Here is a 27,626-nt window from a genome sequence, read left to right as displayed (position 1 = left end):
TGGTATGCATCTAGCATGCATATCAGCTTGCACCCGGCCGTGGAGTCTACCAGTTGGTCGATCCGGGGCAGGTGGTAGAAGTCCTTCGGGCATGCCTTGTTCAGGTCTCGGAAATCGATGCAGATTCTCCACTTGTTGCCCGGCTTGGAGACCAGTACCACATTTGCGAGCCAACTCGGGAATTGCACTTCCCTTATGTGGCCGGCCTCCAGAAGCTTCTCTACCTCCGCCCGGATAATTCCATTCTGCTCAGCGCTAAAGTCCCTCTTCCTTTGCTTCACCGGCCGAGCATCTGGTCGGACGTGAAGCTCGTGCTGCGCTACGCTTGGCGGGACCCCTGGCAGCTCATGGGTCAACCAAGCGAAGACGTCGCGGTTTCGCTGGAGGCATTTGATCAGTTTTTTCTTCTGGTTCTCCTCCAGGTCGGATGCTATGAAGGTGGTGGCCTCCGGTCGGGAAGAGTCAATCTGCACCTCCTCCTTTTCTTCGTAAACCAAAGAAGGTGGTTTTTCGGTTATAGCATTTACCTCGACTCGCGGCACTTTCCGAGTTGACTTGGCTTCTGCTCGGACCATCTCCACATAGCATCTTCGAGCTGCCAGCTGGTCTCCCCGCACCTCCCCTACTTGGTCTTCCACCGAGAACTTGATCTTCTGGCAGAAGGTAGAGACGACCGCCCGGAACTCATTGAGAGCCGATCGCCCAAAGATAACGTTGTACGCAGAAGGAGCATCAACCACGATGAAGCTGGTGGTCCTTGTCCTTCTGAGCGGCTCCTCTCCCAACGAGATAGCCAGCCGGACCTGGCCGACCGGCAAGACTTCATTTCCAGTGAACCCGTAGAGGAGGGTTGTCATTGGCAGTAGTTCAGCTCGATCGATTTGCAGTTGGTCGAAGGCTTCGACCTTCTTGAATATTATGTTGACCGAGCTGCCTGTGTCAATGAAAATGCGGTGAATAGTGTAGTTAGCTATTACCGCTCGAATGATCAGGGCGTCATCGTGTGGGACTTCGACTCCCTCGAGGTCCCTAGGCCCGAAGCTGATCTCGGGTCCGCTCGTCCTCTCATGGCTGCAGCCGACCGCATGTATCCTCAGCTGCCTTGCGTGTGCCTTTCTGGCTCTATTGGAGTCTCCTCCGGTCGGGCCTCCGGCGATGATGTTGATCTCGCCTCGAGATGCGTTGCCCCTATTCTCCTCCTCTTGAGCGGATGGTCGAGGTCGTTCATGCGACGCCCGATGGTGGGCTCCGGGCTGCTGACGATGCTGCCGCTCAGGGGATCTCCTTTCTATTCTTTGAACGGGGCTCCATTGTCGATGTCGCCGGTCTAGTGAAGGTGATCGGCGGCGGTAGCTCCTTGGCGCAGGATGAGTGATGGGGGGAGGCTCCGACAGTCGCGGGTGTTGTGAGTAGCTGACTGATGGAATGAACAAAACATCGGGGTCCATACCTTCCCCTTGGGCTTGGGCCGATCGACCGCGACTTGCTGGACAGCGTGCGACCGAGTGTGCTGATGAGGACGGGCTGCTTCAGCGCGCGATCCTCTGGGCGGTTGGTGAGTAATGGGTGGCTTCCGCTCGGCTGAAGCTGACGGCTCGGATAGCGTTTCTTTTCTCCTTGCCATCTGAGCTTCTTCCACATTGATGTACTCGTTGGCCTTGTTCATCATGTGGTCGTAGCTGCGAGGCGGCTTTCGAATAAGCGATCGGAAGAACTCACCGTCCACCAACCCCTGTGTGAACGCGTTCATCATTGTTTCCGAGGTGACCGTCGGGATGTCCATGGGCACCTGGTTGAAGCGTTGGATGTAAGCTCGGAGTGACTCCCTTGGCCCTTGCTTGATGGCGAACAGGCTGACGCTGGTTTTCTGATAGCGCCTGCTGCTTGCAAAGTGATGGAGGAAGGCCGTCCGGAAATCTTTGAAACTGGCTATTGATCCGTCCGGCAGCCTCCGGAACCACCGTTGCGCCGACCCGGAGAGGGTGGTGAGGAACACTCGGCACTTCACCCCATCTGTATACTGATGCAAAGTGGCGGTGTTGCCGAACTTACCCAGATGGTCGTCCGGGTCGGTGGTCTCGTTGTATTCTCCGATCGCCGGGGGTGCGTAGTGCCTCGGCAATGGATCCCGCAGGATGATCTCGGCGAATTATTGATTGACCCGCTCGGGGGATGAATCCGTCCGGGGCGGCTTGCCCTTCCGCGCGTCACGGATGGTTGCTTCGTCGGATGAAGAGCCCCGGTCGAAATTGGCTTGTGCGACTTCTGAGGGCGTTTGGAACAGAGCCCTATGGAAAGGAATGGGGGCGGACGGCGCTTCCATTAATTATTTTTAATTATTGACTCCATTTTTAAGAGAAAAAATAGATTTGAAAATTCAAATCAGCTCCTGAATTAAAAATCTCAAACTTCACTTATACAATCATAAAAATTTTTTTAATAAGTTTTTTAAATTTTATAAATTTTTGACAAAATTTGCATTGGAGATGCTCTTAGTCAAATGATGCAAATGATGCAAGGGTATTTATCATAAGTTATTTTAAAAAAGCTCTTGATTTGACTATTTTTTTTTAAAAAAAACGACGTCCATGTGATAAAAACGTAAATAATAAATGTCCTTTTGTTTTTTTATCTTTTTTTGGGTTGATGGGATCTTTCTCGCTTATTTTCGTAAGATATTTAATTATAAGAGATTTTTTTTTTTGGGATTGTACCAGTAGAGTTGAGATCCTTAATCTTGAAAATGATGTGATCTCTCGTCAATCGAACGATCATGATATCCTTATGATACGTATTACATTTTTGAAATATGATTTAACCTGTTCGATCCGACGACACGTTCTTTTCAAAATAGAGGATCTCAACTCGTACAAGTCATTTTCAGGATTAGTACATGGAATCGGATCGGTATTGCCAGTAGTAGTCGATTCAACTTTAAAAAAAAATATTTTTTAAAATAAAGGAAGTAATTTTGATTTTCGTTTTTTTTTTTTGAAATTTAAGAACATTTTATGAAAATTGGAATTGGTGATGAGAAAGGAACCTAATTCAAACGGAAGCAGGCAAGAATAGAAAATTTACCGTCCCAACCGAAATGCGCGGCACATCCATTACCAACTTGAAGCGACGAGAAAATGGACAAGGGGGCCGACGACAACGGGCGGAGCCGGTGCGGAGATCTCTGATTCTTGCAGTTCCCTGAGTATTGGCGGCTTCAATCGGCTCGGCGATCGCCGGGAAGAGAGCGCGAGAGAGACTGAGACGGATTTTCCATCCGTTAAGTTAGGGTAAAAGGGGGAAAAAAGAAGCCAATGGCACAGCGGCGATGAAGCTTGGGGAATCGGAGGATGAATGCTATGCAACCATTAGCATCTGCAATTCCCCTCGTGTTCTCAGAGTCGAAGCAGTGCTACAGGTTAGAGTTTTGATAGCAATTTTTTTTTTTTAATTCCTTGATCAGGCTTGTTCTTCTAGGGTTCATAGGGAGCTGACTGAACAGTTTTAGATCTTTATGCAATTAACAATCTGATACCCTATCATAGAATATGTCTCCTTTACTATTTTTCAAATCTCCGCTTATATGGGATTGGATCTGTACGTTGTTAATGTCAATGTTAATGTTAATGTTAATGCTTCCTGTCACGTAGGACTGCTGAAATTATACGATAGCTTTTCATTTTTTCCCCCCACTCTTGTCATTTGGAACAGCTTGTCTTCAGCTTTAGGATATTTTTATTATTTATTTTCAAATTTATATGCTTGAAGTTGCTTCATCTCTTGACTACTTTGTGTTTTTATAATTTTCTGAACACAGCAACCTCATCATCCAAGTTTGTGTTTTGTTATCTGCCTACCGACTACAGTTCTATATTGGTTACAGGTGATGCTATGGTTGGACCTCGATCATGGTTTGCAGGACTATTTTCCCGCAATAGCAATAAACGACAAAGTGTAGGTGAGAGAGCAACTGATTTTTCTGTGACCCCTCTTCAGGTAATTGATTTTCACAATGGAATGCTGGTACAATTAAGATATAGACTATAATCTAAGATTCCTGTAGAGTTTTTTTTTTTTTTTTTAAAAGGAAATCTTTCAATATAAAAGTAGTACTCCGATTCCTAAAATTTATTGTAAAAGGAAGAATAGGAATAACTTTCAGCCAGCAACCAAGAAGGAAATTAAATAGATATGTCATTGTTTTTATAGTTAAAACATCTGGCTTTAGCCTCTATAACTTTCCAGGAAACATGATTAAAATCTTTATTAGATTCTAGATGAGAAATTAGATCAAAGTTTTTAGTGAAAATCCGTAATGTTAGAACCCTAATTAGTCAGATCCACCTATTACACTATGGTTAAATAGAAACTACCTGAGGAGTCATGAGTAATTCATTCCTGACATGTAGATTCCATATTCAATCCAATGATATCACAGGATCCAAATCTAGGATGCCTACTGTATAGCACAATCATGTACCCAATTGAGATTCTTAATATTCAATGAAAGGCCCGTGTCTCAATCTTGCCAACCTTCTTCTTGACTGGTTATGGCTACATTGAGAAATTATGGGTTTCTACGCTGTCTAGCTACAAAATGGAGCCTTGAACTAGTCGTTGCTGAAGGGTCGAAACTCTCAAAGTATAAATATAAAAAAAAAGAGGTGTCAGCAAGAGGTTTAAGATCCCTCTGCTACAAAGTTACTCGTTTAGATCCCTCTGCACCCATAGTTCGTTAAAGGATGAAGTTGTAGGAGTATTTAGAAAGGGGGATAGAATTATAGCTCTTAAGATAGTAGTGACAAAAAAGACTATGAACGTAATTAACATATATGCACCGGATTAGATGAAGATGTCAAATCAAGGTTTTGAGGCGACCTAGATGAAGTATTATAAAATATTCCACAAAATGAAATGATTTTAATAGGAGATGATCTACATGGGCATATCGGAGTGAAAAATGAGGAATATAAGGGGGTGCATGGGGGTTATGAGTTTGGAACAAGAAAGGAAAAACTATATTAGATTTTGCGATAACATATGACTTTATACCTGTTAATATATTTTTTAAGAAAAGAAAAGAACACTTGGTCACATTCAAAAGTGAGAATAATAAATCTCAAATTGACTTTTTTATGGCTAGGATTGTAAAGATTGCAAGGTTATCCTTGGATAAAGCTTAACTATTCAATATAAATTAGTAATATTGGATATACGCCTCAATTATAGTATCAATAGAAGAAAAATATACACAACTCCTAGAATTAAGTGGTGGGAGTTAAAGGATGAGAAGTAAAATATTTTAAAAAGAATGTAGGAGTACGAGTATTACAGTGACTCTAATATGACATGGGATAAGATGGTATCAAAGTTGAAAATAGTAGCCAAAAGTGTACTCGGTGAGTCAAAGGGGCATGCACCACTAAGTAAGGAATCTTGATGGTGGAATGAGAAAGCACGGAAGAAAGGCATGCACTACTAAGTAAGGAATCTTGATGGTGGAATGAGAAAGCACGAAAGAAAGTGAAGGAAAAATAAACCTCTTATAAGGAATTATATGTTTGTAAGAACGAAGAAAACTTAAAAAAATATACAATAGTCAAGCAAAAGGCTAAGATAGCCGTGAATGAAACAAAAAATGACGGTTATATCTAAAATTAGATACAAAAGAAGGGAAAAAAGATATTTATAGAATAGTTAAAGTGATAGGGAGGAAGATAAGAGATTTTATCCAAATAAGATGTATTAAAGATAAATATAATAGGGCACTAGTAAATGATGGAGATATAAAATAGCTGTGGATTGATATTTTCATCAACTTTTTAAAGAAGATTTAGGTGACTAACTTAACTTAGGTAATTTAAGTAGGTCAAATAAGTATAAAAATTTAAATTTTTATCGTAAAATTTAAATTTCAGAAGTAGAACAAGTTTTAAATGGAATGCAAACGATAGAGATTGGAAGTGCTTAGGGAAATGTATTGAATAGCTTACAAAATTATTTAACATGATATTGAAAATGAAAAAAATATTTGATTAATGGAGGGTACTCTAGTTCCCTTATATAAGAACAAAGGATATGTACAAAATTGTGCAAACGGGTATTAAACTAATGAGTCATACCATAAAACTTTGAGAATGAGTAATAAAAAAAATTAAGAAAGGAGATCAGATGACCCAAAATCAATTTGGATTCATGCCTGAAAGGTCGACAATAGAGGCAATTAATTGAAAAATATAGGGAGCAAAAGCAAGATTTACACATGGTATTCATTAACTTAGAAAAAGGTTATGATAGACTCTCAAGAGAAATTATATGGAGAATTTTAGAAAAAAGAGATGTTAGCGTAGTATATATTGAACTAATTGAAGAAAACTAGGAAGATTGAAGGGAAAAAACATTAAGAAGAGGAATTGTTATTATTTTTCAACAAGACATTACATCAATAAATAGAAGATATAAAATACTGAAATAGGATCAAATAAAAGAAAGGAAACATAAGAAATGGAAATTACTAAAATCAAAGATTATTTCCTGATTTTCCAAGATTCTTTCCTAATTTTATGCAAGCCATATACAACAACCAAGCTTATCCCACTAGGTGGGGTCGGCTATTTGTTGATTAGAAGGTACAAATGGTAAGCAAATGGTTCCGGCTTCAATTTTTTCCTTTATAAAATGTCAATCAATCTCAATGTGTTTCGTTCTATCATGTTGAATAGGATTATGAGCAATGATTATTGCGGCCTTATTAACATAGTATAACTTCAATGGAAGTTCTATAGGTTTCTTGAGCCCTTTAAGAATATATCCACAACATCTCACAACTCCCTAGCCATTGTTCTAAACTCAGCTTCTGCACTACTTCTGGCCATGACACTTTGTTTCTTACTTCTCCATGTTACTAGGTTTCCTCATACAAAGGTGCAGTATCCTGAAGTAAATCTCTTGTCATTAACCGATCTTGCCCAATTTGCAGTAGTAAACACATCAACACTTTTTTTATTAGTCTTTCTGAAAATCAGACCTTTTCCAGAAGTGGTCTTCAAATATCTCAGAATTCTATAAACAGTCTCAAGGTGTTCTTTAAATGGTGCATGCATGAACTGACTTACAACACTGACTGAATAAGTAATGTCTGGCCGAGTATGAGATAGGTAAATTAGTTTCCCAACTAACCTTTAGTATTTACCGGTATCAATAGGAACACTTTTTTTTCCCAGAGTTTTATATTATGATCCATGGGAGTCTTTGTGGTTCTGCAATCACTCATTCTTGTTTCCTCCCAGAGATCAAGGATATACTTCCGTTGAGAGACAACAATACCTTCTCTAGAGTGAGCAACTTCCATACCAAGGCAATACCTTAATGTTTCCAAATCCTTGATCTCAAATTCAACTACTAGGCTTTTCTTCAGTCTTTCCACTTCAATCACATCATTACCAGTGACAATAATATCATCGACATACACTACAACAATCTTTTCTTTGGTGGAAAATTTTAGGAACAATGTATGATCTGTTTGCCCTTGAGTGTATCCTTGCTTCTTGACTGATTGAGCAAATTTCTCAAACCAAACTCTCGGAGACTGCTTGATACCGCACAAAGACTTTCTTAATTTACACACCTTTGAGCTGAATTCTCCTCAAAGCCCGATGGACTATCCATGTACACCTTCTCTTCTAAATCACCATTGAGGAAGGCATTTTTTACGTCAAATTGTAACAAAGGCTAGTCTAGATTAGTAGCAATAGATAAAAGTACTCTCACCGTATTTAGTTTTGCAACGGGAGGAAATGTCTCAGAGGTTGTGTTTCAAAAAATATGGCATCCATTGTCACAAAAAAAATTGATATCGAATCATAACACTTAGAACCTTTTTGCATAGGGGAGTAACCCACAAAGACACATTTTCTTACCCGTGGCTCAAGTTTTCTAGTTATCCTATGTTTGTGAACAAAAGTTGTGCAACCAAATATTTTTAATGGTAAATTAGCTAAAAGATGAATAGTAGGAAAACATGTTGTAAATGTATTGAATGGAGTCTTAAATTATAGAAATTTAGATGACATTCTATTAATTAAATATGCAGCAGTTAAATAACTTCACCCCACAAATATTTTTATACTTTGGTTGAAAAAAGTAATGCTCAGGCTATTTATTTTTTCTTTCAGCAATACCATTTTGTTGAGGTGCATTTATACATGAACTGTGATGAACTATCCCCTTTTCAAGGAAAAAATTTCCTATGATCATGATCCGGTAGTAAGAGCGGGCCCCCCCTTCTTGCAAAGTCAACGCCAAGTGAAAGTCACCGGAGCAGCCGCCCATCCGAGGAGAGTGTGGTCCGACTGGACGGACGACCGTAGACGGCCGGCCCGACCGGACTGCCGGCCGGCCGATGGAATCGAATACCCGGATGGGTCCGGCCAGCTCGCACTTATGGTTGGAGGACACCCTGTCAAATCGGGGTTCCGACGCTCAGTTAAAAAGGTCACGGACCGAGCTGACCTTTTGACCGGCCACAATGCACAAGTAAACCACTGCGTATGTCCGGTCGGATGTTGAGGGAGCTGTCCGCTCGGACGACAAGTTTGGAGCAAGGAAAAAGACCCGAGGATTTCTCCTCCGACAACCGGTAGGTTTCACGTGCTCGTGACAGGGGATTCTGTTGTCCCATCGAGGCATGCTTTGACCGATATGGGTCGTAAGTTTTCCGACACATACCTAGGAAAGACGAGTGTAAGCTTCGGGCGTACCTAGGAAAGGGACAAGACACGTATGCACCTGGCGTGCCGCACCCTTCATAGCTCTATATAAAGAACCTCGGGTTTCGGTTGACTCGAGATTTTGGAAGCCACTTTGTTCATCGTGCTACACGACTTGGCGTCGGAGGGCCGGGACACCCCTCGGCTCGGTTTCTGCAGTTCACGGAGCACTCGAGGATCCGGCGGTGTCGATCCGCCGTTGACTCTTGGTTGAGCAGGATCAATTGGCGCCGTGCGTGGAACGCTCCCGCATTCGAACAAGAACAATGGGCGAGGTGGGCGACAACACAGTGGCGCTTTCAGCAAGAACTCGGCCTGGTCGAGATGAGGGCCGCAAACTTGTGGAGCAAAAAGCAGCGAGCGGCGGGAGCAACAAGCAACATCTGCGTCGGTCGGCGGAAGCACCTCGAGCCACCGTCGCATTCCACCGGGCCTTATTTCGCACTCGAAGCCATACCAGCCCGAAGAGATAGAGGATCTTCTTCGGATGAAATGCCAAGGCGGGATGATAGGAAGGGAAAAGCTCCGGCAGCACTTCTCCCGAGCGGATCAATCGCCAATTTTCGGAGGCTATTCTACAAGACCCTCCGCCCAAGCACTACGTGGCTCCGACGATCGGCGGAGTACAATGGAACAACAGACCCGGATGATCATCCGGGTAAGTTCGATAACACAGTTACGCTCATCAGATAGATGGAGTAAAGTGCCGAGTCTTTCTTACGACCCTCTCGGGATCGGCTCAACGGCGGTGGTTTCGGAGGTTGCCGGACGGATCCATCACTAGCTTCAAGGACTTCCGACGGCCTTCCTCCACCACTTCGTAAGCAGTAGATAAGTGTCGGCTTGTTTGCCATCAAGCAAGAACCGAGAGAATCGCTCCGAGCTTACATCCAACGATTCAACCAAGTGGCGATGGATATCCCAACGGCCACATCGGAGGCGATGATGAATGCCTTCACACAAGGCCTTGTAGATGGGGACTTCTTCCGCTCATCCGAAAGCCGCCCGAGATTATGATCACATGCTATCGGGCCAACGAATACATAAACGTGGAAGAAGCGCAAGCCACTCGGAAAATGGAAACTCAATCGGCGTGCACTGTTCATGCCGAGCGGAAACAAAGACGCCTGCTCAAGCCACCCAAAGGACCGAGAGCCGAAGCCGCCCATCCCCATCGCACGTGCAAGAGGTAGCTGCCGCCCGCCCAAGCCAAAGAAGAGGTGGACCCTATGTTCTGCACCTTCCACCGACGGATACGCACAACACGAGGGATTGTCGAAGTCTTCCTTCGTGGTCAATCCGTTCCGTGAAAGCCGAGCGACGGTCTCCTCCCATCGACGGAGACAAAGGACCCATGCCGACCGGACCCGCACCGAATGGCGATATCACAGACACCGATCGGCACGATCTCCGAGACAGAGAATCGTCGGCCCAGAGAACGGTCGCGACCGTCCGCTCGGAAGAGGAGAACAGGAGCAATACTTCCGGGCGAGATCAACGTTATTGCTGGGAGGACCGGAGGAGACTCCAACCGAGCCAAAAGGCGTTCGGCTACACAGATCCACGCAGCTGGTGCAGAGCGAGCGGCAAGTGGACCGAATCACTTTCGGTCCGGAGACTGGAAGGAGTAAAGTGCCCACGGCGCTACGCTCATTAAAGCGGTAATAGCAAATTATACTATTCACCGTATATTTATTGACACAGGAAACATCATATTCAAGAAGGCGTTCGATCATTGCAAATTGATCGAGCTGCCCATGACGACCCGCTCTCGGGTTTACTGAGCAGAACGGTTCATGATGATCCGGTAGCTACCTCTCGGGAGAGGAGCCGCTCAGGAGGACCAGACAATAAACTTGGTGGTCGACTCTCCTTCGCCCCACAACGTCATTAGGACGGCCGTGCGGCGAATTCCGGCGGTTGTCTCAACCTTCCACCGAAGATAAAGTTCCCGTGGAGGACAAAGTAGGAGAAGTACGTGGAGATCAGCTAGCAGCTATATAGAGATGGTCGGCGGAAGCTTGTTCCGCTTAAGGCGCCCGAATCGAGGTACACGCCATAGCCGAGAAATCTCCGCTTTAATTTACGATGAAAAGGAGGAAGTTCAGATCCATCCGACCCGATCGGAGGCCACGACTTTTACTCGATGCGGAGGAGGAGGCGGAAGGAGGAGCGATCCAATGCCTCCAACGAAATCATGATGTTTTCGCAGTCGACACATGAGTTGCCTTGTCACGAGCCTAGCGCAAGATGAGTTGCATGTCCGGGGACGCTCGGCCGATGAAGCAAAGAAAAGGGACTTGCGAGCGAATGCCATCATCCGAGCGGAGTAGAAACTCTGGAGGCCGACCACATACGTGGCTGGCCAACGTGGTATTGGTCTCCAAGCCGGGCGGCAAGTGGAGAGTTTGCATTGACTTTCGGGATTTGAACAAAGCATGCCCCAAAGATTTTTATCCCTTGCCCCGGATAGATCAGCTGGTGGACTTTACAGCCGGTTGTGAATTGATTTGCATGCTCGACGCATACCAAGGTTATCATCAGGTGCCGCTCGCCCGTGAAGATCAAGAAAAGGTTAGCTTTGTGACTGCCGACGGCACGTATTGTTACAATGTGATGCCGTTCGGATTGAAGAATGCTGGGGCCACCTATCAACGCTTGATGAACAAAGTGTTCAGGGAGCAGATCGGGCGGAATCTGGAAGTCTATGTGGACGACATTCTTATTAAATCCGTCCGAGCGGCCGATCTCTTCAAGGACATGGAAGAGACCTTCCGAACGCTACGCAAATATGGAATCAAGCTAAATCCCCAGAAGTGCCTGTTCGGAGCCAAAGGAGGGCGTTTCTTGGGGTACATAGTGACCTAGCGGGGAATCGAAGCAAATCCCAGCAAGGTGAAGGCTCTGCAAGACATGCCGCCCCCAAGAAATACAAGAGAAGTGCAAAGGTTGACCGGTCGGATAACTGCTTTGTCCAGATTCATCTCCAAAACCGCCGACCGGAGCCTTCCATTCTTCAAGATTCTGCGCAAGGCTACTAAGTTCCAGTGGGATGAAGAATGTGATCGAGCGTTCGGAGAATTGAAGACATATCTTAATTCTCTGCTAGTGTTAGCCAAGCCGATCGGGGGTGAGTCACTTTATATTTATTTGTCGTCAACTGAGCATGCTGTAGGCTCAGCACTTGTGAGGGCAAGCGGCGAAGAGCAGCCGGTGTATTTTCTAAGTCACATTTTAAAAGATGCTGAATCTCGTTACACCGGGCTCGAGAAGTTGGCCTTTGCTTTAGTTCTAGCCGCTCGGCGCCTTCGACCGTATTTCTTGGCTCACACCATCATTGTCCGGACGAACAGTCCACTCGGAAGAGTACTGTTAAATCCAGAAGCGTCCGGACGGCTCATCAAGTGGACGACAGAATTAAGTGAATTTGACATCCAGTATCAGCCCCGCTCGGCGATCAAAGCCCAATCCTTGGCTGATTTTGTGACCGAAGTGCAAAGGCCAGAGCCGGAAGCTATGTGGAGAATATATGTGGATGGGTCCTCCACTCGGCTCGGAAGTGGGATGGGAATATTGCTGCTCTCACCTCAAGAAGAGAAGATGCACCTATCCGTCCGGCTGGATTACAAAGCTACCAACAACGAAGCAGAATATGAGGCCCTCATAGCCGGATTGCAGGCAGCCCGGCATGTGGGTGCCGGTCGGGTGACTCTCTATTCGGATTCACAGTTGGCCGCTCAGCAACTTTCTGGTACCTTTGAAATTAACAGCGCTCGGCTTAAGCTCTACGCTGAAGCCTTTGAAAAACTCAAAGCCACTTTCCGAGAGGTCCTTATTCAAAAAATTCCCCGAACGGAGAACCAGGCAGCAGATGACTTGGCCAAGCTAGCAAGTTCTATAGTGCCGGTCACCATTCAGCAACCTATTGAAAAAGTACTGCTGGTAGCGCACGTCGACCGGATGGAAAGCCTTACGTTTCCCAGCGACTGGAGGACACCCATCATAGAGTTCCTTCGCTCGGGAGTCACACCGGCCGATCGGGATGAAGCCCAGCTGCTCAGGAGGAGGGCCGGTCGGTTCACACTTATCGGCGATCAGCTCTACAAGAAGGCTTTCTCTCGCCCGTTGTTGAAGTGTGTGAGCTCGGAAGATTCGGCTTACATCCTCCAGGAGGTACATCAAGGATCGTGCGGAGGACATCCGGGCGGACGATCACTAGCCAAGAAGATTTTGCTAGCTGGATACTTTTGGCCGACCTTACAAATGGACTCCGCTCGGACAGTATCTACGTGCCTTTCATGCTAGAAGTATCACAACTTCTCTCACCGACCGGCAGAGGAGATGAAAGCATCAACCGTTTCATGTCCGTTCGATCAATGGGGAATGGATATTGTGGGTCCATTTCCAATGGCGACCGGGCAGAGGAAATTTTTGCTGGTAGCGGTCGATTATTTCTCCAAATGGGTAGAAGCTGAGCCACTAGCCAGGATCACCGAACAGATGGTCAAAAAATTCATATGGCAACACATCATCTGTAGGTTCGGTATCCCTCGCCGATTGGTTTCCGACAATGGGCGGCAATTCACAGGGAAGGTGCTGGAAGATTAGTGCAAAAGCTACGGCATCGAGCAACACTTCACGTCCGTGGCTTATCCCCAAAGCAACGGCCAAGCCGAAGTAGCCAATCGGGAAATTCTCCGTATTCTGCGCGCTCGGCTCGACCACATGGGAGGAGGTTGGCCGGATGAAGTGCCGGGTGTTTTATGGGCCATCTTACCAAGGCGTTCTCAACTTTTCATCAAATAAACTCTCCTTCAAAGGTTCAACCATATCTCGTCCATGTGAACGCTGTGCAACATATGTCCTGCACCATCGTGCTCAAAAAATAATTGATCAGTAACAATAGAAAAATGAATTGAAATTTGACTTTTACCAATCACTAATGTAAGAAAATCATTGAGCGTGGTTGACATTTAGATAAGGAAGCTTGAAGCTCAAGTGGTGGTCCTTCAAAAAGAGGTGATTCTTGAGACTGAGATCTATTGCACAAGTCCCTGAGCGCCACCATCCAGCCTTACCGGGCGGGGTGAAAGGTGTGCCTATGTAAATCATCCTGTGTACGTCTTTCGACTGAATACTTGAAATGCAGAAATGAAAAGTCAAAAGAACGAATATAAGGCATCGTCATCAAGGAAAGAAGGCGCCGCTCGGCCGGAGGTAAAAGGGTCGAACCGAGCGCGCGAGTATCGAAGGCCCCGTACCGTCTGGACGGAGGGAAATTAGCCGAGCCAAAGTGCTCGACGAAGCAGATCCTGAGCCGTTCGGCTAAGCGTACGTTCTCCAAGTCGGGCGAAAGGTGCGCTAAATACAAATTTATATACTTTTTGGTCGCCTATGTACTTGCGATGCAGGAAGTAGAAAGAGGAAAGCACATTGAGTATTCTCTGCTGAAAGGAAGGCCAAGGTCGCTCGACCTGGCAAGGAGTTAGCCTTAAAGCCGTCTAGCCCAGACGTTAAACCGTAGAGCCGCGCCGACCGGCTATAAATATCCGCGCCGACGAGCTCCGTCGTTAAAGATCAAGAGACGAGCCGGCGTCTATAAACCCTAAAAGACCGTCTAGCCCAGACGTTAAACCGTAGAGCCGCGCCGACCGGCTATAAATATCCGCGCCGACGAGCTCCGTCGTTAAAGATCAAGAGACGAGCCGGCGTCTATAAACCCTCCGAGCGGAAGACCGACGAGCTCCGTCGTTAAAGATCAAGAGACGAGCCGGCGTCTATAAACCCTCCGAGCGGAAGACCGACGAGCTCCGTCGTTAAAGATCGAGAGCCGCGCCGACCGGCTATAAATATCCGCGCCGACGAGCTCCGTCGTTAAAGATCAAGAGACGAGGCGTATAAACCCTCCGGCGGAAGACCGACGAGTTCGGTCGTTAAAGATCGAGCCGCGACCGAGGCTATAAATATCCGCTACGACGAGCTCCGTCGTTAAAGATCGAGAGCCGCGCCGACCGGCTATAAATATCCGCTACCGACGAGCTCCGTCGTTAAAATCAAGAGACGAGCCGGCGTCTATAAACCCTCCGGCGAAGGCCGACGAGCTCCGTCGTTAAAGATCAAGAGACGAGCCGGCGCCTATAAACCCTCCGGCGGAAGACCGACGAGCTCCGTCGTTAAAGATCGAGAGCCACGCCGACCGGCTATAAATATCCGCGACGAGCTCCGCCGTTAAAGATCAAGAGACGAGCGGGCGCCTATAAACCCTCCGAAGCGGAAGACCGACGAGCCGTCAAAAGATCGAGCCGCGCCGACCGCTATAAATATCCGCGCCGACGAGCTCCGTCGTTAAAGATCGAGAGCCGCGCCGACCGGCTATATCCGCTACCGACGAGCTCCGTCGTTAAAGATCAAGAGACGAGACGGCGTCTATAAACCCTCCGAGCGGAAGGCCGACGAGCTCCGTCGTTAAAGATCAAGAGACGAGCGGGCGTCTATAAACCCTCCGAACGGCGCCGAGCTCCGTCGTTAAAGATCGAGCCGGCCCGGCGGCTATAATCTCGCCGACGAGCTCCGTCGTTAAAGATCAAGAGACGAGCCGGCGTCTATAAACCCTCCGAGCGGAAAACCGACGAGCTCCGTCGTTAAAGATCGAGAGCCGCGCCGATCGGCTATAAACATCCGCGCCGACGAGCACCGTCGTTAAAGATCGAGAGCCGCGCCGACCGGCTATAAATATCCGCGCCGACGAGCTCCGTCGTTAAAGATCAAGAGACGAGCCGGCGTCTATAAACCCTCCGAGCGGAAGACCGACGAGCTCCGTCGTTAAAGATCAAGAGACGAGCCGGCGTCTATAAACCCTCCGAGCGGAAGGCCGACGAGCTCCGTCGTTAAAGATCGAAAGCCTCGCCGACCGGCTATAAATATCCGTGCCGACGAGCTCCGATGTTAAACATCAAGAGACGCGTCGGCGTCTAAAAATAATCCGAGAGGAATATCGTCGACACGGCAATTACCCGCAGCCGATAATGTTAGACCGACGCTAAGTTCCGCTCAGACTCGAGGTATAAAAGGTTCTGGTCGGCCTATAACGAGCGAGTCTTGCTAGCAACACAGAATGATATTCGGCCGCACGGAAGGGCTGGGGAAAACACTTGCAAGAATGCACCTCGAATGCCAAAGGGGTGATAGCGGACGAGCGGACAGCACAGGTATTAGCAAGTGGACAGTGCAATAAGATAGAGTACACGAAAGGAAAACATTTCATTAAAATTAAAAACCTTAGGCCGAGTGGCCTAAGTACAAAAAGATTCATGTTCAGCCGAGCGGCGAAATTGCAAGAATTACTCGATGTAGTCGTAGAGGTCCCTCGGAATGTTGCTCAAGAGCTCCACTTGATCGCCGGCCGGAATATTGGTGGACTCCGGAAGAAGGCCCTTCGACTTCAGATAGGTCATAGTAGCCGTAATGGCCAAGTCAAAAGCCGACATCCGCTCGCAAATTTTCTCCGAGAACTCAGCGATCGGATGTGGCTTTGTCGAGAGCGGCGACTGCCGGCTACCAAAGATCCCGGTATTCTTCAAGGTCGCCTGGAGCTGGAGGGCCTCATTCGACTTTCAATCTTCTCCGCATCGCCGAGCGGCTCGCCTTCTTCGGTGCTCGAGTCGCGCTCCTTTATCTTCAACTCAGCCCCGGGCCTCCACGCTTTCTTCTCCGATCGAGATGGCCGTGTTCTTCCGAGTGGTGGCCGAGTTATCTTCGTGTCAAGCGACTTGACTTGTCGCCGGACTCGGCCTAGGGCTGGGCCCGGTCACTGTTTTCTTACGCTTTCGCCACAGAGCTCGAGCTTTCACCGGAGTAGAAGGCCTGGGAGCCGCTCGGACCGCCTGCCAGTTGTTTTATCTCCTCGTCCGCCATAGCCAGCGGCTGGAAATCGCTATCTCTTCCACCCATCTCAAGCAAGGACGCATTTGTTAAAAGCGCTGAAATATTCGACAAAACTTCAAAACAACAACTTACCCCGTAGCCGCTTGCAGATACGGTCATGGCTAAGTTCGAGAGGATCATCATTGCTACCGAGCGCGTCGCCCACATCTCGGCGAGGGCCCTTTCAAAGTAATGGTGTGCTCGGGCACGGTGGGCCTATCGGCCGTAGCAACTCTTCACTGGAAGATGAAGAGTAACTTCGTGTCAGACGCGAGGATCGCCGACCGGATCGGTCGGGCAGAAAATCGCGAATGGATGGTCGAGCTGGACCGGCAGGCGGGGGAGAGTGTCGACCGGAGTGGCCTCAACCGGAGTAGGCAGCTCGTCCAAGTCCGTCGGACGAGATGGTCTCGGGCATTGGCGCCTTGCCTTTAGCAGTCGCAGCGGCCCGGTCGGGGGGTTGGACCGCGGAGGTAGCCGAGCGCAGCAGAGTCTCCACCCGGCGCCTTTTTGCAGTGGCTGTTCCTCCTCCCGAACGGATTCTTCCTCGGTGGCCGTTGGTTCCCTAGAGGGGGCAGCTCCGCTGGCCGCCTGCCGTTGAGAGGTCGAAGCGGCCGATTCAGCCTGGGTGCCGCTCTCTCCTTCGTGAGAACCGACCGGCTGAATGCCTAGCGCCTCCATTTCCTTGGCCGCCACGGCCTCCAGCGCCGCTGCCTTTCTCTTTAGAACGCCGGCCATCACCGAGTCCATGACGATTTCAGCTGCATGAAAAGAAGAAGAAATCAGTTAGCAATTAAAGCAAGTGCCCAAGCAAAATTCTTAGGGTCCGTATAGGACTCGGCCCAAAATGTACATCACTCCCTCAAGAAGTTTGTTGATGTCAAGCCTGAGGCCACGGCTAGTACATTTCGCGGTGAAGATAATCCGTCGGGTCTTAAATTTCTTCAACTCGGTAGGAGGAGGTAGACCGACGCCACTGGGTCGGAAAGTTTGGGAGAAATAATAGTCCTTCCAATGTTTATTGGAAGTGGGTAGTTTATTGAAGAAGACCAGACCGGGCCGAGCTTGGAACATAAAGGTGCCCGGCTCGGCTTGTTTAGGATAATAGAAATAAAAAAAGACCTCCGGGCGGAGGGGAATGTTGTGAATCTTAAACAAAACGACAACGCCGCAGAGGAGACGGAAGGTATTTGGTACTAAACTTCCGAGCGGCACGCCAAAATAATTACAGACGTCTGCTATAAAGGGATGCACGGGAAACCGCAGACCGGCGGTAAATTGGTCGCGGAAGACACAGAAACCACCGCGCGGCGGTCTGTGTGGCCGAGCGGCGGGACCAGCTAGACGAACTTCGATATCCTCGGGTATTTCGAAATTGTCAGCCAAAATATCAAAATCCCGTTGTTCGAAACGGGACCGCATGGTAGTATACCATGGGCCTAGGGATTGTTCTTCGGGATGAGAGGAACTGGCCATGATCCGGATAGGAGAAATCACAAAAGGAAGTTCCAAAGACGAAGAAATGGAATTTCAAAGACTGGAGCTAGGGGAAGAAAGGCGAATTCGATACCGAAAAGGAAGGAGAGAAGCTCTAAAACCTTACTGAAGGGAGATGGATCGAGGAGAGGCGCCGGAGAGCGTCAGAGGGCAGCAACAAGATCGCCGGAGCTCCAAAGCGCAGAGAGCAGCAGTAGAGGTAATGGAGGCGTGTGAAGGTGAAAAGGAAACGAAGAATTTATAGGGTGAGGGCCGGGCGGCCTCCACCGTCGGATCCAGGTCACGGGAATCAAAGCACACATCTAGCCGTTTATTTCGAATTGCTTCGATCACATCACAATATCATGCAACCGCCTCCGTACTCTGGTGGCCTTGCTCCACGTGGCAGTCAATCATTCGGAGCATTTAATGAAGGTATGATCGGCCTTAATGGCGAAGATTGGCGCAGAACGCAAGGAGATCCGGTGAAGGCCATCGTTGATTCATTCAAGGATATTTCTACGACCGAGCGGAGAGTATTAGCATTGAGGAGCCGTTCGGCTAGACTCAGTCGGACTATTCGCCTCCTTCGACTAGACTCAAGGGGAGGCAAGTGATCCAGTAAGAGCGGCCCCTTCTGCAAAGTCAACGCCATGAAAGTCACCGAGCCGCCCATCCGAGGAGAGTGTGGTCCGACCGACGGACGATCAGACGGCCCGCCCGACCGCCGCCGCCATGGAATCGAATACCCGGATGGGTTCTACGGCTCGCACTTATGGTTGAGGACACCGTCAAATCGGGGTTCCACGCCGCTTAAAAGGTCACGACCGAGCCGACCCACCGCCACACCATAAAGCGCCCTGCTTATTAGTCTCCACAAAGCATGTAAACCACTACGTATGTCCGGTCGGATGTTGGAGGAGCTGTCCGCTCGGACGACAAGTTTGGAGCAAGGAAAAAGACCCGAGGATTTCTCCTCTGACAACCGGTAGGTTTCACGTGTGTGTCATGCTCCAAATCTTGTGACAGGGGATTCTGCTGTCCCATCGAGGGCATGCTTGGACTGTAGCGATATGGGTAAGTTTTCCGATAGCCACATACCAGGTAAGCTTTCTGACAGCCGCATACCTAGGAAAGGACAGAAGACACGTATGCACCTAGGTACGCGTGCCCAGACCCTTCATAGCTCTATATAAAGAACCTCAGGTTTCGCCGGTGAGGTACGTATTCTGAGATTTTGGAAGCCACTTTGTTCATCGTAGCTTACCTGACTTGAGCGTCGGAGGGCCGTCACCGGGACACCCCTCCCGGCTCGGTTTTGCTGCAGGTTCACCGGAGCACTCGAGGATCCAGCAGGGAGCGCCGCATCCCCAGCGTTCGTTGACTCTTGGTTCGAACAGGATCAGATCATATTAAATTACTCTTCATTATCACTTCTAAAAATCTATATATTAGTTTGAAATTGAGTCTGCACCATATTGAAATTTATTTTAAAGACTTGTTCAACTTCTGATTTTTCTTTTAATAAATACACCCAACAAAGTCAAGTATGATCATCAGTAAATATAATAAACCATTTCTTATTAGAGGGTGTGTTTATCTTATTAGGACCCCAAATATCACTGTGAATTATGGTAAATGGTTATGATGACTTGTATGGCTGTAAAGGGAAGAATGTGCGGTGGTGTTTTGCAATCTCACATACTTCATAATGAAACAACGATGGATCTTTATTGTGGAACAATTTAGGAAACAAGTGTTTTAAATATCGAAAACTAGGATGTCCTTATTAAAATGCCACAACATAATATTACTGTTTGAAACAGAAATAGATTCAAAGCAGAAACCTCTTGGTTGAGATTGTTTTCTTGATTTAGATTCATTTTCAATGAAGTAGAGTCCTCCACTCCTAATCAGCCTCCCCGAGGTCAAATCCTGGAATACACAGTGAGACGAAAAGAAATTAGCTTGCCAATTTTGATCATGAACCAATTTACTGATAGATAAAAGGTTACAAGACAACTTTGGAACATAAAGAATATCATTTAGAGTAAGCATAGGTGATACTATAACAGAACATTTTCCTTCAATGGTTGAAAGAGAGTCATCTGCAATCTCCCATGGATTTTCCAACATATTTCTCGCGTGTGCCTTGGGCATTTACAATGGTCGCACCATGGTTTTCCAAAACTCTTGCCATCTTTCTTCGCTTCCTCTTGAAAACCTTTAGTAGCAAGGCAGAACTTTCCAAACATAAGTTAGTAGAGACTGAGGCAGATTTGTTAAGTATAACAGTTTGTCGAGCTTCTTCTCTCCGGACTTCTGAAAATACTTCACAGATCATTGGTAGAGGAATCTTTCCCAAGATTCAACCTCTTACTTTATCTAAATCCTTTCTTAGCCCCGCCAAGAAAATAAACACCCAATCATTCTCTTGTCGTTTCATAAAATGAACACTTTCATCAGCACAATTCCAAATATTATCATAGCATAGATCTAGTTCTTGCCACAATGTCATCAACTCATTATAGTAGGAAGTCCCGTCACATTTCCTTACTTTGCTTGTCATAGCCTTGATTTTAGGTTAAAAATTTGTAAAGAGTTCTCCAAATCTAAATAATGTCTCTAGCTGCCTTCCAACACCTCTTTAGCTGTAGGTAGGAATATAAATGGTTTTCCAATAGGGGGCTCCATGGAATTGATTAACCATGCCATAAACAACGAATTTTCAGATTTTTAGGCTTTAAATCTGGAGTCTTCATCAGCTGGTTTTATCACTTCTTCAGTAACATATCCAAGTTTACCTTTCCCTTCTAAGAGCAGACACATAGTTTGTGACCATTATGTGTAGTTCTTCCCGTTAAGACGTTGAATATTAATTTGGAGTGAATTAGAGGATACCTCCGTTGAACTATTGAAAGATACCGGTGGGTTTAAATTTGAGACCGTCGTTTCTTCTCTAGACACCATAGAATCTCTACTCATGGTATCGGTTAAGGCAGTCTTCCATGGATGTTGATTTGCCATGAGAAAAAAACCTAGCTCGATTGAAGGAAAAAAAACAGGAAGAAGAGGAATTGTTATTATTTTTCAACTATACATTACATCAATAAATAGAAGATATAAAATATTGAAATAGGAGCAAATAAAAGAAAGGAACATAAGAAATGGAAATTACTAAAATCAGAGATTATTTCCTAATTTCGCAAGATTCTTTCCTGGTTTTATGCAATCCATATCTTAAAGATTATTTCCTGATTTTATAAAATCAGGATCTCCTAATTTTCCAACACTAATTAAGCATATGTATGAGAATGCAACAACCAGAGTGAAAACTTCAAGCGGATTAACTGAAGCACTTCCGATAAAGATAGGATTACATCAGGATTAGCTTTAAGTCCCTATCTTTTTACACTAATCATGGACGAACTCACTCGACATATTCAAGATACGGTATCGTGGTGCATATTGTTTGCGAATGATATTGTTTTAATAAATGAGACACGTGAAGGAGTAAATACTAAAATTAGAATCTTAGCGGGAAACACTAGAAGTGAAAGGTTTTAGGTTTAGTTGAGTAAAGATCGAATATATGGAATTTATGTTTAGGAATATTAGACGTAATGAGATAATTATTAAAATTGGAGATGATTTGTCTAGAACTGAGAGTTTTAAGTATTTAGGATCACTTTTGCAAAACAATGGAGAGATTGAGAGATATGTCTTACCTAAAATATAAGCAGGATGGTTAAAATTGAGGAGAGCGTCAGGTGTTTTATGTGATCGTGAAGTATCTCTAAAATTTAAAGAAAAGTTCTACAAATGACAGTTAGATTTGCTATGTTATATGACACTGAATGTTGGGCTATAACTCGAGCACATGAGCAGAAGATGAGAGTTGCAGAGATGAAGATGTTAAGGTGCTTATGTGAACATACGAGAATGGACAAAATAAGAAATGTGAGCATTAGAGAGAAAGTCAGAATTACATAGGGAAAACTCCGAGAGACACGTTTAGAAGGTCAATAAATACTCCAGTTAAGCGATGTGAAACTATGACAAATACACACATCAAACAAGAAAGAGGAAGATAAAAAAAAACTTGGTTAGTAACAATAAAAAGGGCAACTCGGTGTACGAAGCTCCCGCCATGCGGGGTCCCAGGGAAGGATCTATTGTACGCAGCCTTACCCTGCTTTTTACAAGAGGTTGTTTCCAGGATTCGAACCCCTAACCTTTTTGGTCACATAGCAACAACTTTACAGTTGCAACAACTTGGTTAGCAATAATAAAGCAAGATAAAATTTATTTAAGTATAGATAATGATATAGTAGCGGGATAGAGCCCAACGGTGTAGAAGGATCCATGAAGCCGACCCACCTGGTGGGATAAAGCTTGGTTGTTGTTGCCTTCAAGCTGCAACCTGTTGAACTAGATTAGCAAACTTCTAACCATGCGGATCAAGTACTATGACTGAAATTGAGTAGTATATTGTTGAACATGGTTTAAAGTACCGTGCCGAGACATTTGAAACGGGCGAAGCATCTCATTCCGCTCGGTGACTGGCACCCGCATGACCCCGACACCAGACTCATGACAGCTGCGACGTGTTGCGCCACCCTGTGGCCACAACGAAGGGGTCGCTGGACCCAGCGGAGCGATTGCATAACCCTTCCGTTGTCGCCGCAGAAGCGTCGCGCGGTCCTGCAGCCGTTGCAGAGGGGTCGCACGATCACTGTAATCGTGCCGGAGGAGTCACGCGATCCCCGCGACCATGACTGAGGGGTCGCGCAGCCCCACGACAACGCCAACGTCACGCGAGCTTGCTAGTGGTGTTGGATTTCAGATTTTTTTTAATTAAACTTAGGTTAATTATTTTAATCAACTCCTAGCTATGATGGAGATAATCTAAAAGGCTTTATTAAACTCTAATAAAATTATCTAATTAATTTTATATTTCATTTATTTTAATTTAAAATTTTTAATAAAATTTTTATTTATTTATTTATTTATCTATTTTCATATCTTTTCCTTTTTTTAAAGATTATTTTTTATATTGTTTGTTTTTTAAATATTTATGTTAAATGTTTTATTTTTTAATTAATATATTTTATATTTAAAAAAATACCGAAACTATATCGGCACGACACGATATGATACCAAAACCGTATCGTTTCGGTCCAGCACTGAAATCTTGACACGGGTCGAAATTTTAAACCTTGCTGTTGAATATGTTCTATTCCTCATAAACAAGAAGAAGAATTAGTAAGGCAGGTGAGATTTGGCAGTTAAAGTTGTTTCTTATCCTTCTCTGCTATTGAAGAGGTTTGTTATAATTGAGGAGCTTTTATAGCTAAATATCTTGAGAATTTAAGTTATTAACCTCATTTTTGGTAGACTCGTATAATTAACAATTCTTTCTAGATTATGAAGCAACATTGTTCTTTAATCCCTTACAAACCTCAACTATCTTTTTATCTCTATCTATGATCTTCCAACATGGATGAACTTCTGATGGAATTTAAGGAACCATTAGTGGATGTTTGAAGAACATAAAACCTTGTTTATTTTCTCAAGTCAGAAATGCATAACAAAGTGGTCTAAGGTCAAGGAATTACACGCCAAAAAAGGTTGTTGTTTTACTGCAGATTTAAGAATCAAATCTAAGTTGGTCTAGCTCAACTAACTACAGGCCTCAATTCATCATGTTGCTAGTTGCTACCCGTTGGAAAAAAGAAAAAAAAAAACTTCAATAGTTCATATCATATTAGCATTTGTTACCAAAGGAGAGCATTCCTACAAAGATTTTGTGGAACATAATGTGGAAATAATGGAGAATTTCCCTTCATTTCATTCTTATTTTCTTGTATTTAATTTTTATTGAAGTGAATGGATCTCTTCATTTTTTTTCTAATTTTTCTAGGAAGCACGGTTACAAAAGCTTAAGGAAAGACTGAATGTACCATTTGATGAGACGAGACCGGATCATCAGGTATACACTTTTAGTCTACTAGTTCCATGATGTTATAGATAATTTTAACACATTTAGAAATGAGGGTCTCATTTGAGCTTTCAAAAGGTTTATGTTGTTGTGATGATCATTCAGACTTAGATGTTGTAAAGGTTACCATTGCAATTTATTAAACAATGCTTAGAAAACATAGCATTTGTTCACATTTTAGGGATCTGATTCTAATATGTTAGAGCATTTATATTCTTTCTCTACTCAACAATCAGGTTTGCTGGAATGATAAACAGTTAGGAATCTTAGAAGTTTATTGATCTCCATGTCTATATCTGTTACCCTTTCACTTTCTTGTTCCCAGGAAGCTCTCCTATCTCTTTGGTATGCTTCGTTCCCAGAAACACAACTGACAGGCCTAGTCTCAGAGCAATGGAAAGACATGGGTTGGCAAGGGCCAAATCCATCAACTGATTTCAGGTAGTCAACTGATTTCAACAAGTCAAGAATGTGTGCTTAGTTTCACCTAATACTGAGTTTGCTTGAAGATGTTTCTTTTCTTTTAGTTTCTAATAGAATTAAGGAGGAATTCACATCATTGAAATTCAGTTTTCGATGTAAAACTTGATCTTTAATTTTTGTTGGGAGACTTCATCTTGATCAGATCACTTGATTTATTCATTGTATATAGATTTGAAATGGACATATTGTGAGATTCATGCATCCCTGCTGCTAGCAATCACCATAAGCAATATTTTAAGCTTTTAGATGTGAACTCTACCTATTTATGGTTAATCTATCCTACAGGATAACAAAATCATTTCTTTCTCTTTGTTTATTTCCAGGGGTTGTGGATGTATTGCGCTTGAGAATCTATTGTTCTTTGCAAGAACTTACCCGGTATGCAATCTTTTTGTCTCTGCTGTGTAATTCCTTATGATAAAGTCAAAAAACTGCATCTTCAGTTTAGATAGAATCATGTTTTGTTGATTGGATGATGTATTTTTCTTGCTTGGACTGCAAGTCCGCCAAGATGCTACTTTTGCTACAGCACACCCTTTTGTCATGTGATGCTGCTTATAAGCTTCTTAACATACAAATGCTGGTACAGGCACAACATGAAAAGACTTCCCACAGTTTCTGCACGACAGTAGCATGTAACAAAAATGCATTTTTGAAACTAATTTTATCATGTTCCCAACATGTAGGTTTCTTTTAAAAAACTATTGTTCAAGCAAGAAGGAATGAGAGCTGCATGGGAATATCCATTTGCTGTTGCAGGTGTCAATGTGTCATTCATGTTGACTCAGATGCTTGAATTGAATTCAGGTTGGTGAACAATAAACATGCATTATGACTTGGATTCAGTTTTATAGATACATAATTGGGAGATTATTGTATAAATATGTACTAAGGGAACAGATAAGATGACTTTTTGGAAAAAGAAACATTTGTTAGGAACCGTATTCCAAATAGAAAACATCAATCATGCCATTCTAGGTGCATTCATTGAGATCTCATTATGTACTTAGAATATAGGCTTCACCTTTTACCCTCCCTTAGAGTGCATATATCGATATGGACCAGAAGTTCGTAAAGATATAACTGCTTTGTGGATTTTATCCTACCATTGAACTCTGCAAAATTGCATATTAAGTTTAGGTAGATGGACAGAATTTTTTAAGATTTGCAAAAGAGGGATTGTAAGTGTTCCACTATCTTCTCTAGTAAAACAAAATGAGAGAAAGCAGAATGAGAGAGATTTAATGGAAGTTCACATTTACTCTAGAAAAGTAGAATCTATCAAGAGAAAAAATTGGTGCCAAATCAGAGTGATTATCATCTTTGTAATATTTACCGCACATTAGCTTCCGGTATTGTTTAGTTTTATCATACAACTCTTGAACCCCTTAAATGTCAAAGTCAATCAACCGGCAGTATTTACCATCTTTTTATGCTTTCAGTGGCAATTTTGAAAGGATATTAAGCATGCCAAAGAACTCGCGCCAAGAAAAGTTTCATCTGCCAGTGCAATATATCTCGATTTCATTTTAGTGTTGTTTTTTTTAAGATCCACGTTTAGGATCCTTCTGTCTGCTTTCCTCAAAACTTTTTATTTTCTTCTCCGCAGCGAAACCCAAGACTCTACCAGCGATGAATTTCCTTAAAGTCTTATCAGGTAATTCACAAGTTAGTTGCAAAGAGGTAGTAGCTAGTTCATCATTTCTCCTTTCCTCCTTGCAGAAGACGAGGAAGCATTCGACATATTATACTCTATAGCCTTTCAACTGATGGATGCCCAGTGGATCGCTATGGGAGCTTCATATATGCAATTCAACGTACTATTACTGTCCCCAAAAAAAAATATATTTGTAGGCAGGTTTCCCTCAGTATTTCTTGTCTGACATTATTATATCTTCTTCTGATGCTTGCCTCCAGGAAGTCTTAGAAGCAACAAGGATACAACTAGAGAGGGAACTTTCTTTGGATGATATACACCGAATTCGAGATATACCTGCATACAACCTTTTGTACAAGTAGTAGTCAATTGCGAGAGAATCTATTAGTTACTCGTAACAAAGTGAAGACATCTGTTCTTGTTGTATCGGAGCTACTTTTTTTTCCCAAAAGAAAGAAGGGAAATTAAGAACAATGATATCCCAATTATTTGTAGTCGTTCTTTTGTGCTCCATTGAGCTCTGTACAGGACATTGCATCTAGTTAAATTAAGAAGAATAAAAGTTCAATCTTTATATGAAATAATCTTTGATGGAAGCAACAATTATTTTTAAATGTCTCTTTGATTGAAACTTGTGGTTTTGAAATATCATAAAATCCCTCAATTTGCTGATCTAGGTAACTTTGGATTTGATGCCTTAAAAATTCCTTCAGATGAAAAGTTTTAAGATGCTATTTTTCAGATGAAAACTACAAAGTGAATCAGGTTTATGATGCTATTTTTTTTTAAAAAAAAAGAAGAAGAAGAAAAGAATTACCTTCGAGTTTAAAGGTTTTTATTTTTGTTCTCCCGTATGAAGGGTAAAAGATCATTTAAATAGCTAATCCAGCCTCACGAAATAGTCAGCGTTACATTTATTCCTTGTATTTTAATCATGTTTCTGTTTTATGTAAATCACAAGCTACAACTAGCAATTGATGCTATTTTTCGGCATTTGTCAAATGCTTGGTTGATGTCTCGCCGCCGCCACTATCAACTAACATTGATGTAGCTCTAATTGAAACAAGGAGACACCTACCTTGTTTTCGTTTGATATGTCGTGCAATAGTCATTGAGATTGAGATGAGATTGAGTTTGATTGAGTTCTTAGGGATGAATGAACTATTTTTTATTGGATGCACATTATCACCTACATTCTATTGAATTTCTCTTGATCTCTTTTCCGCTAATCTTCTCTCGGCCACCACATTGGTGTGTGAGATTCAAATCCAGAATCATTTCTACCATCACAAGCTCGTCCCTTCAATAACTTGGTGGTGAA

The 27,626-nt window shown here is 44.2% G+C and overlaps 1 protein-coding gene across 1 annotated transcript; it reads left to right on the top strand.

Moving 5' to 3' along the window:
• Positions 1-3,011: 3,011 nt before the first annotated feature.
• On the top strand, positions 3,012-26,886 carry LOC122010147 (ELMO domain-containing protein A-like). Its single transcript, XM_042566576.1, has 9 exons — positions 3,012-3,415; positions 3,881-3,993; positions 24,088-24,156; positions 24,491-24,606; positions 24,972-25,026; positions 25,335-25,455; positions 26,258-26,305; positions 26,371-26,465; positions 26,566-26,886. The coding sequence occupies exons 2-9, from the start codon at positions 3,889-3,891 to the stop codon at positions 26,665-26,667; spliced, it is 711 nt and encodes a 236-aa protein (XP_042422510.1). The 5' UTR covers positions 3,012-3,415; positions 3,881-3,888; the 3' UTR covers positions 26,668-26,886.
• The last annotated feature ends 740 nt before the right edge of the window (positions 26,887-27,626 follow it).

This window comes from Zingiber officinale, chromosome 8A (assembly GCF_018446385.1).
Source record: "Zingiber officinale cultivar Zhangliang chromosome 8A, Zo_v1.1, whole genome shotgun sequence".
Taxonomy (NCBI): Eukaryota; Viridiplantae; Streptophyta; class Magnoliopsida; order Zingiberales; family Zingiberaceae; genus Zingiber; species Zingiber officinale.
This window is presented reverse-complemented; position numbering and strand designations above follow the sequence as displayed.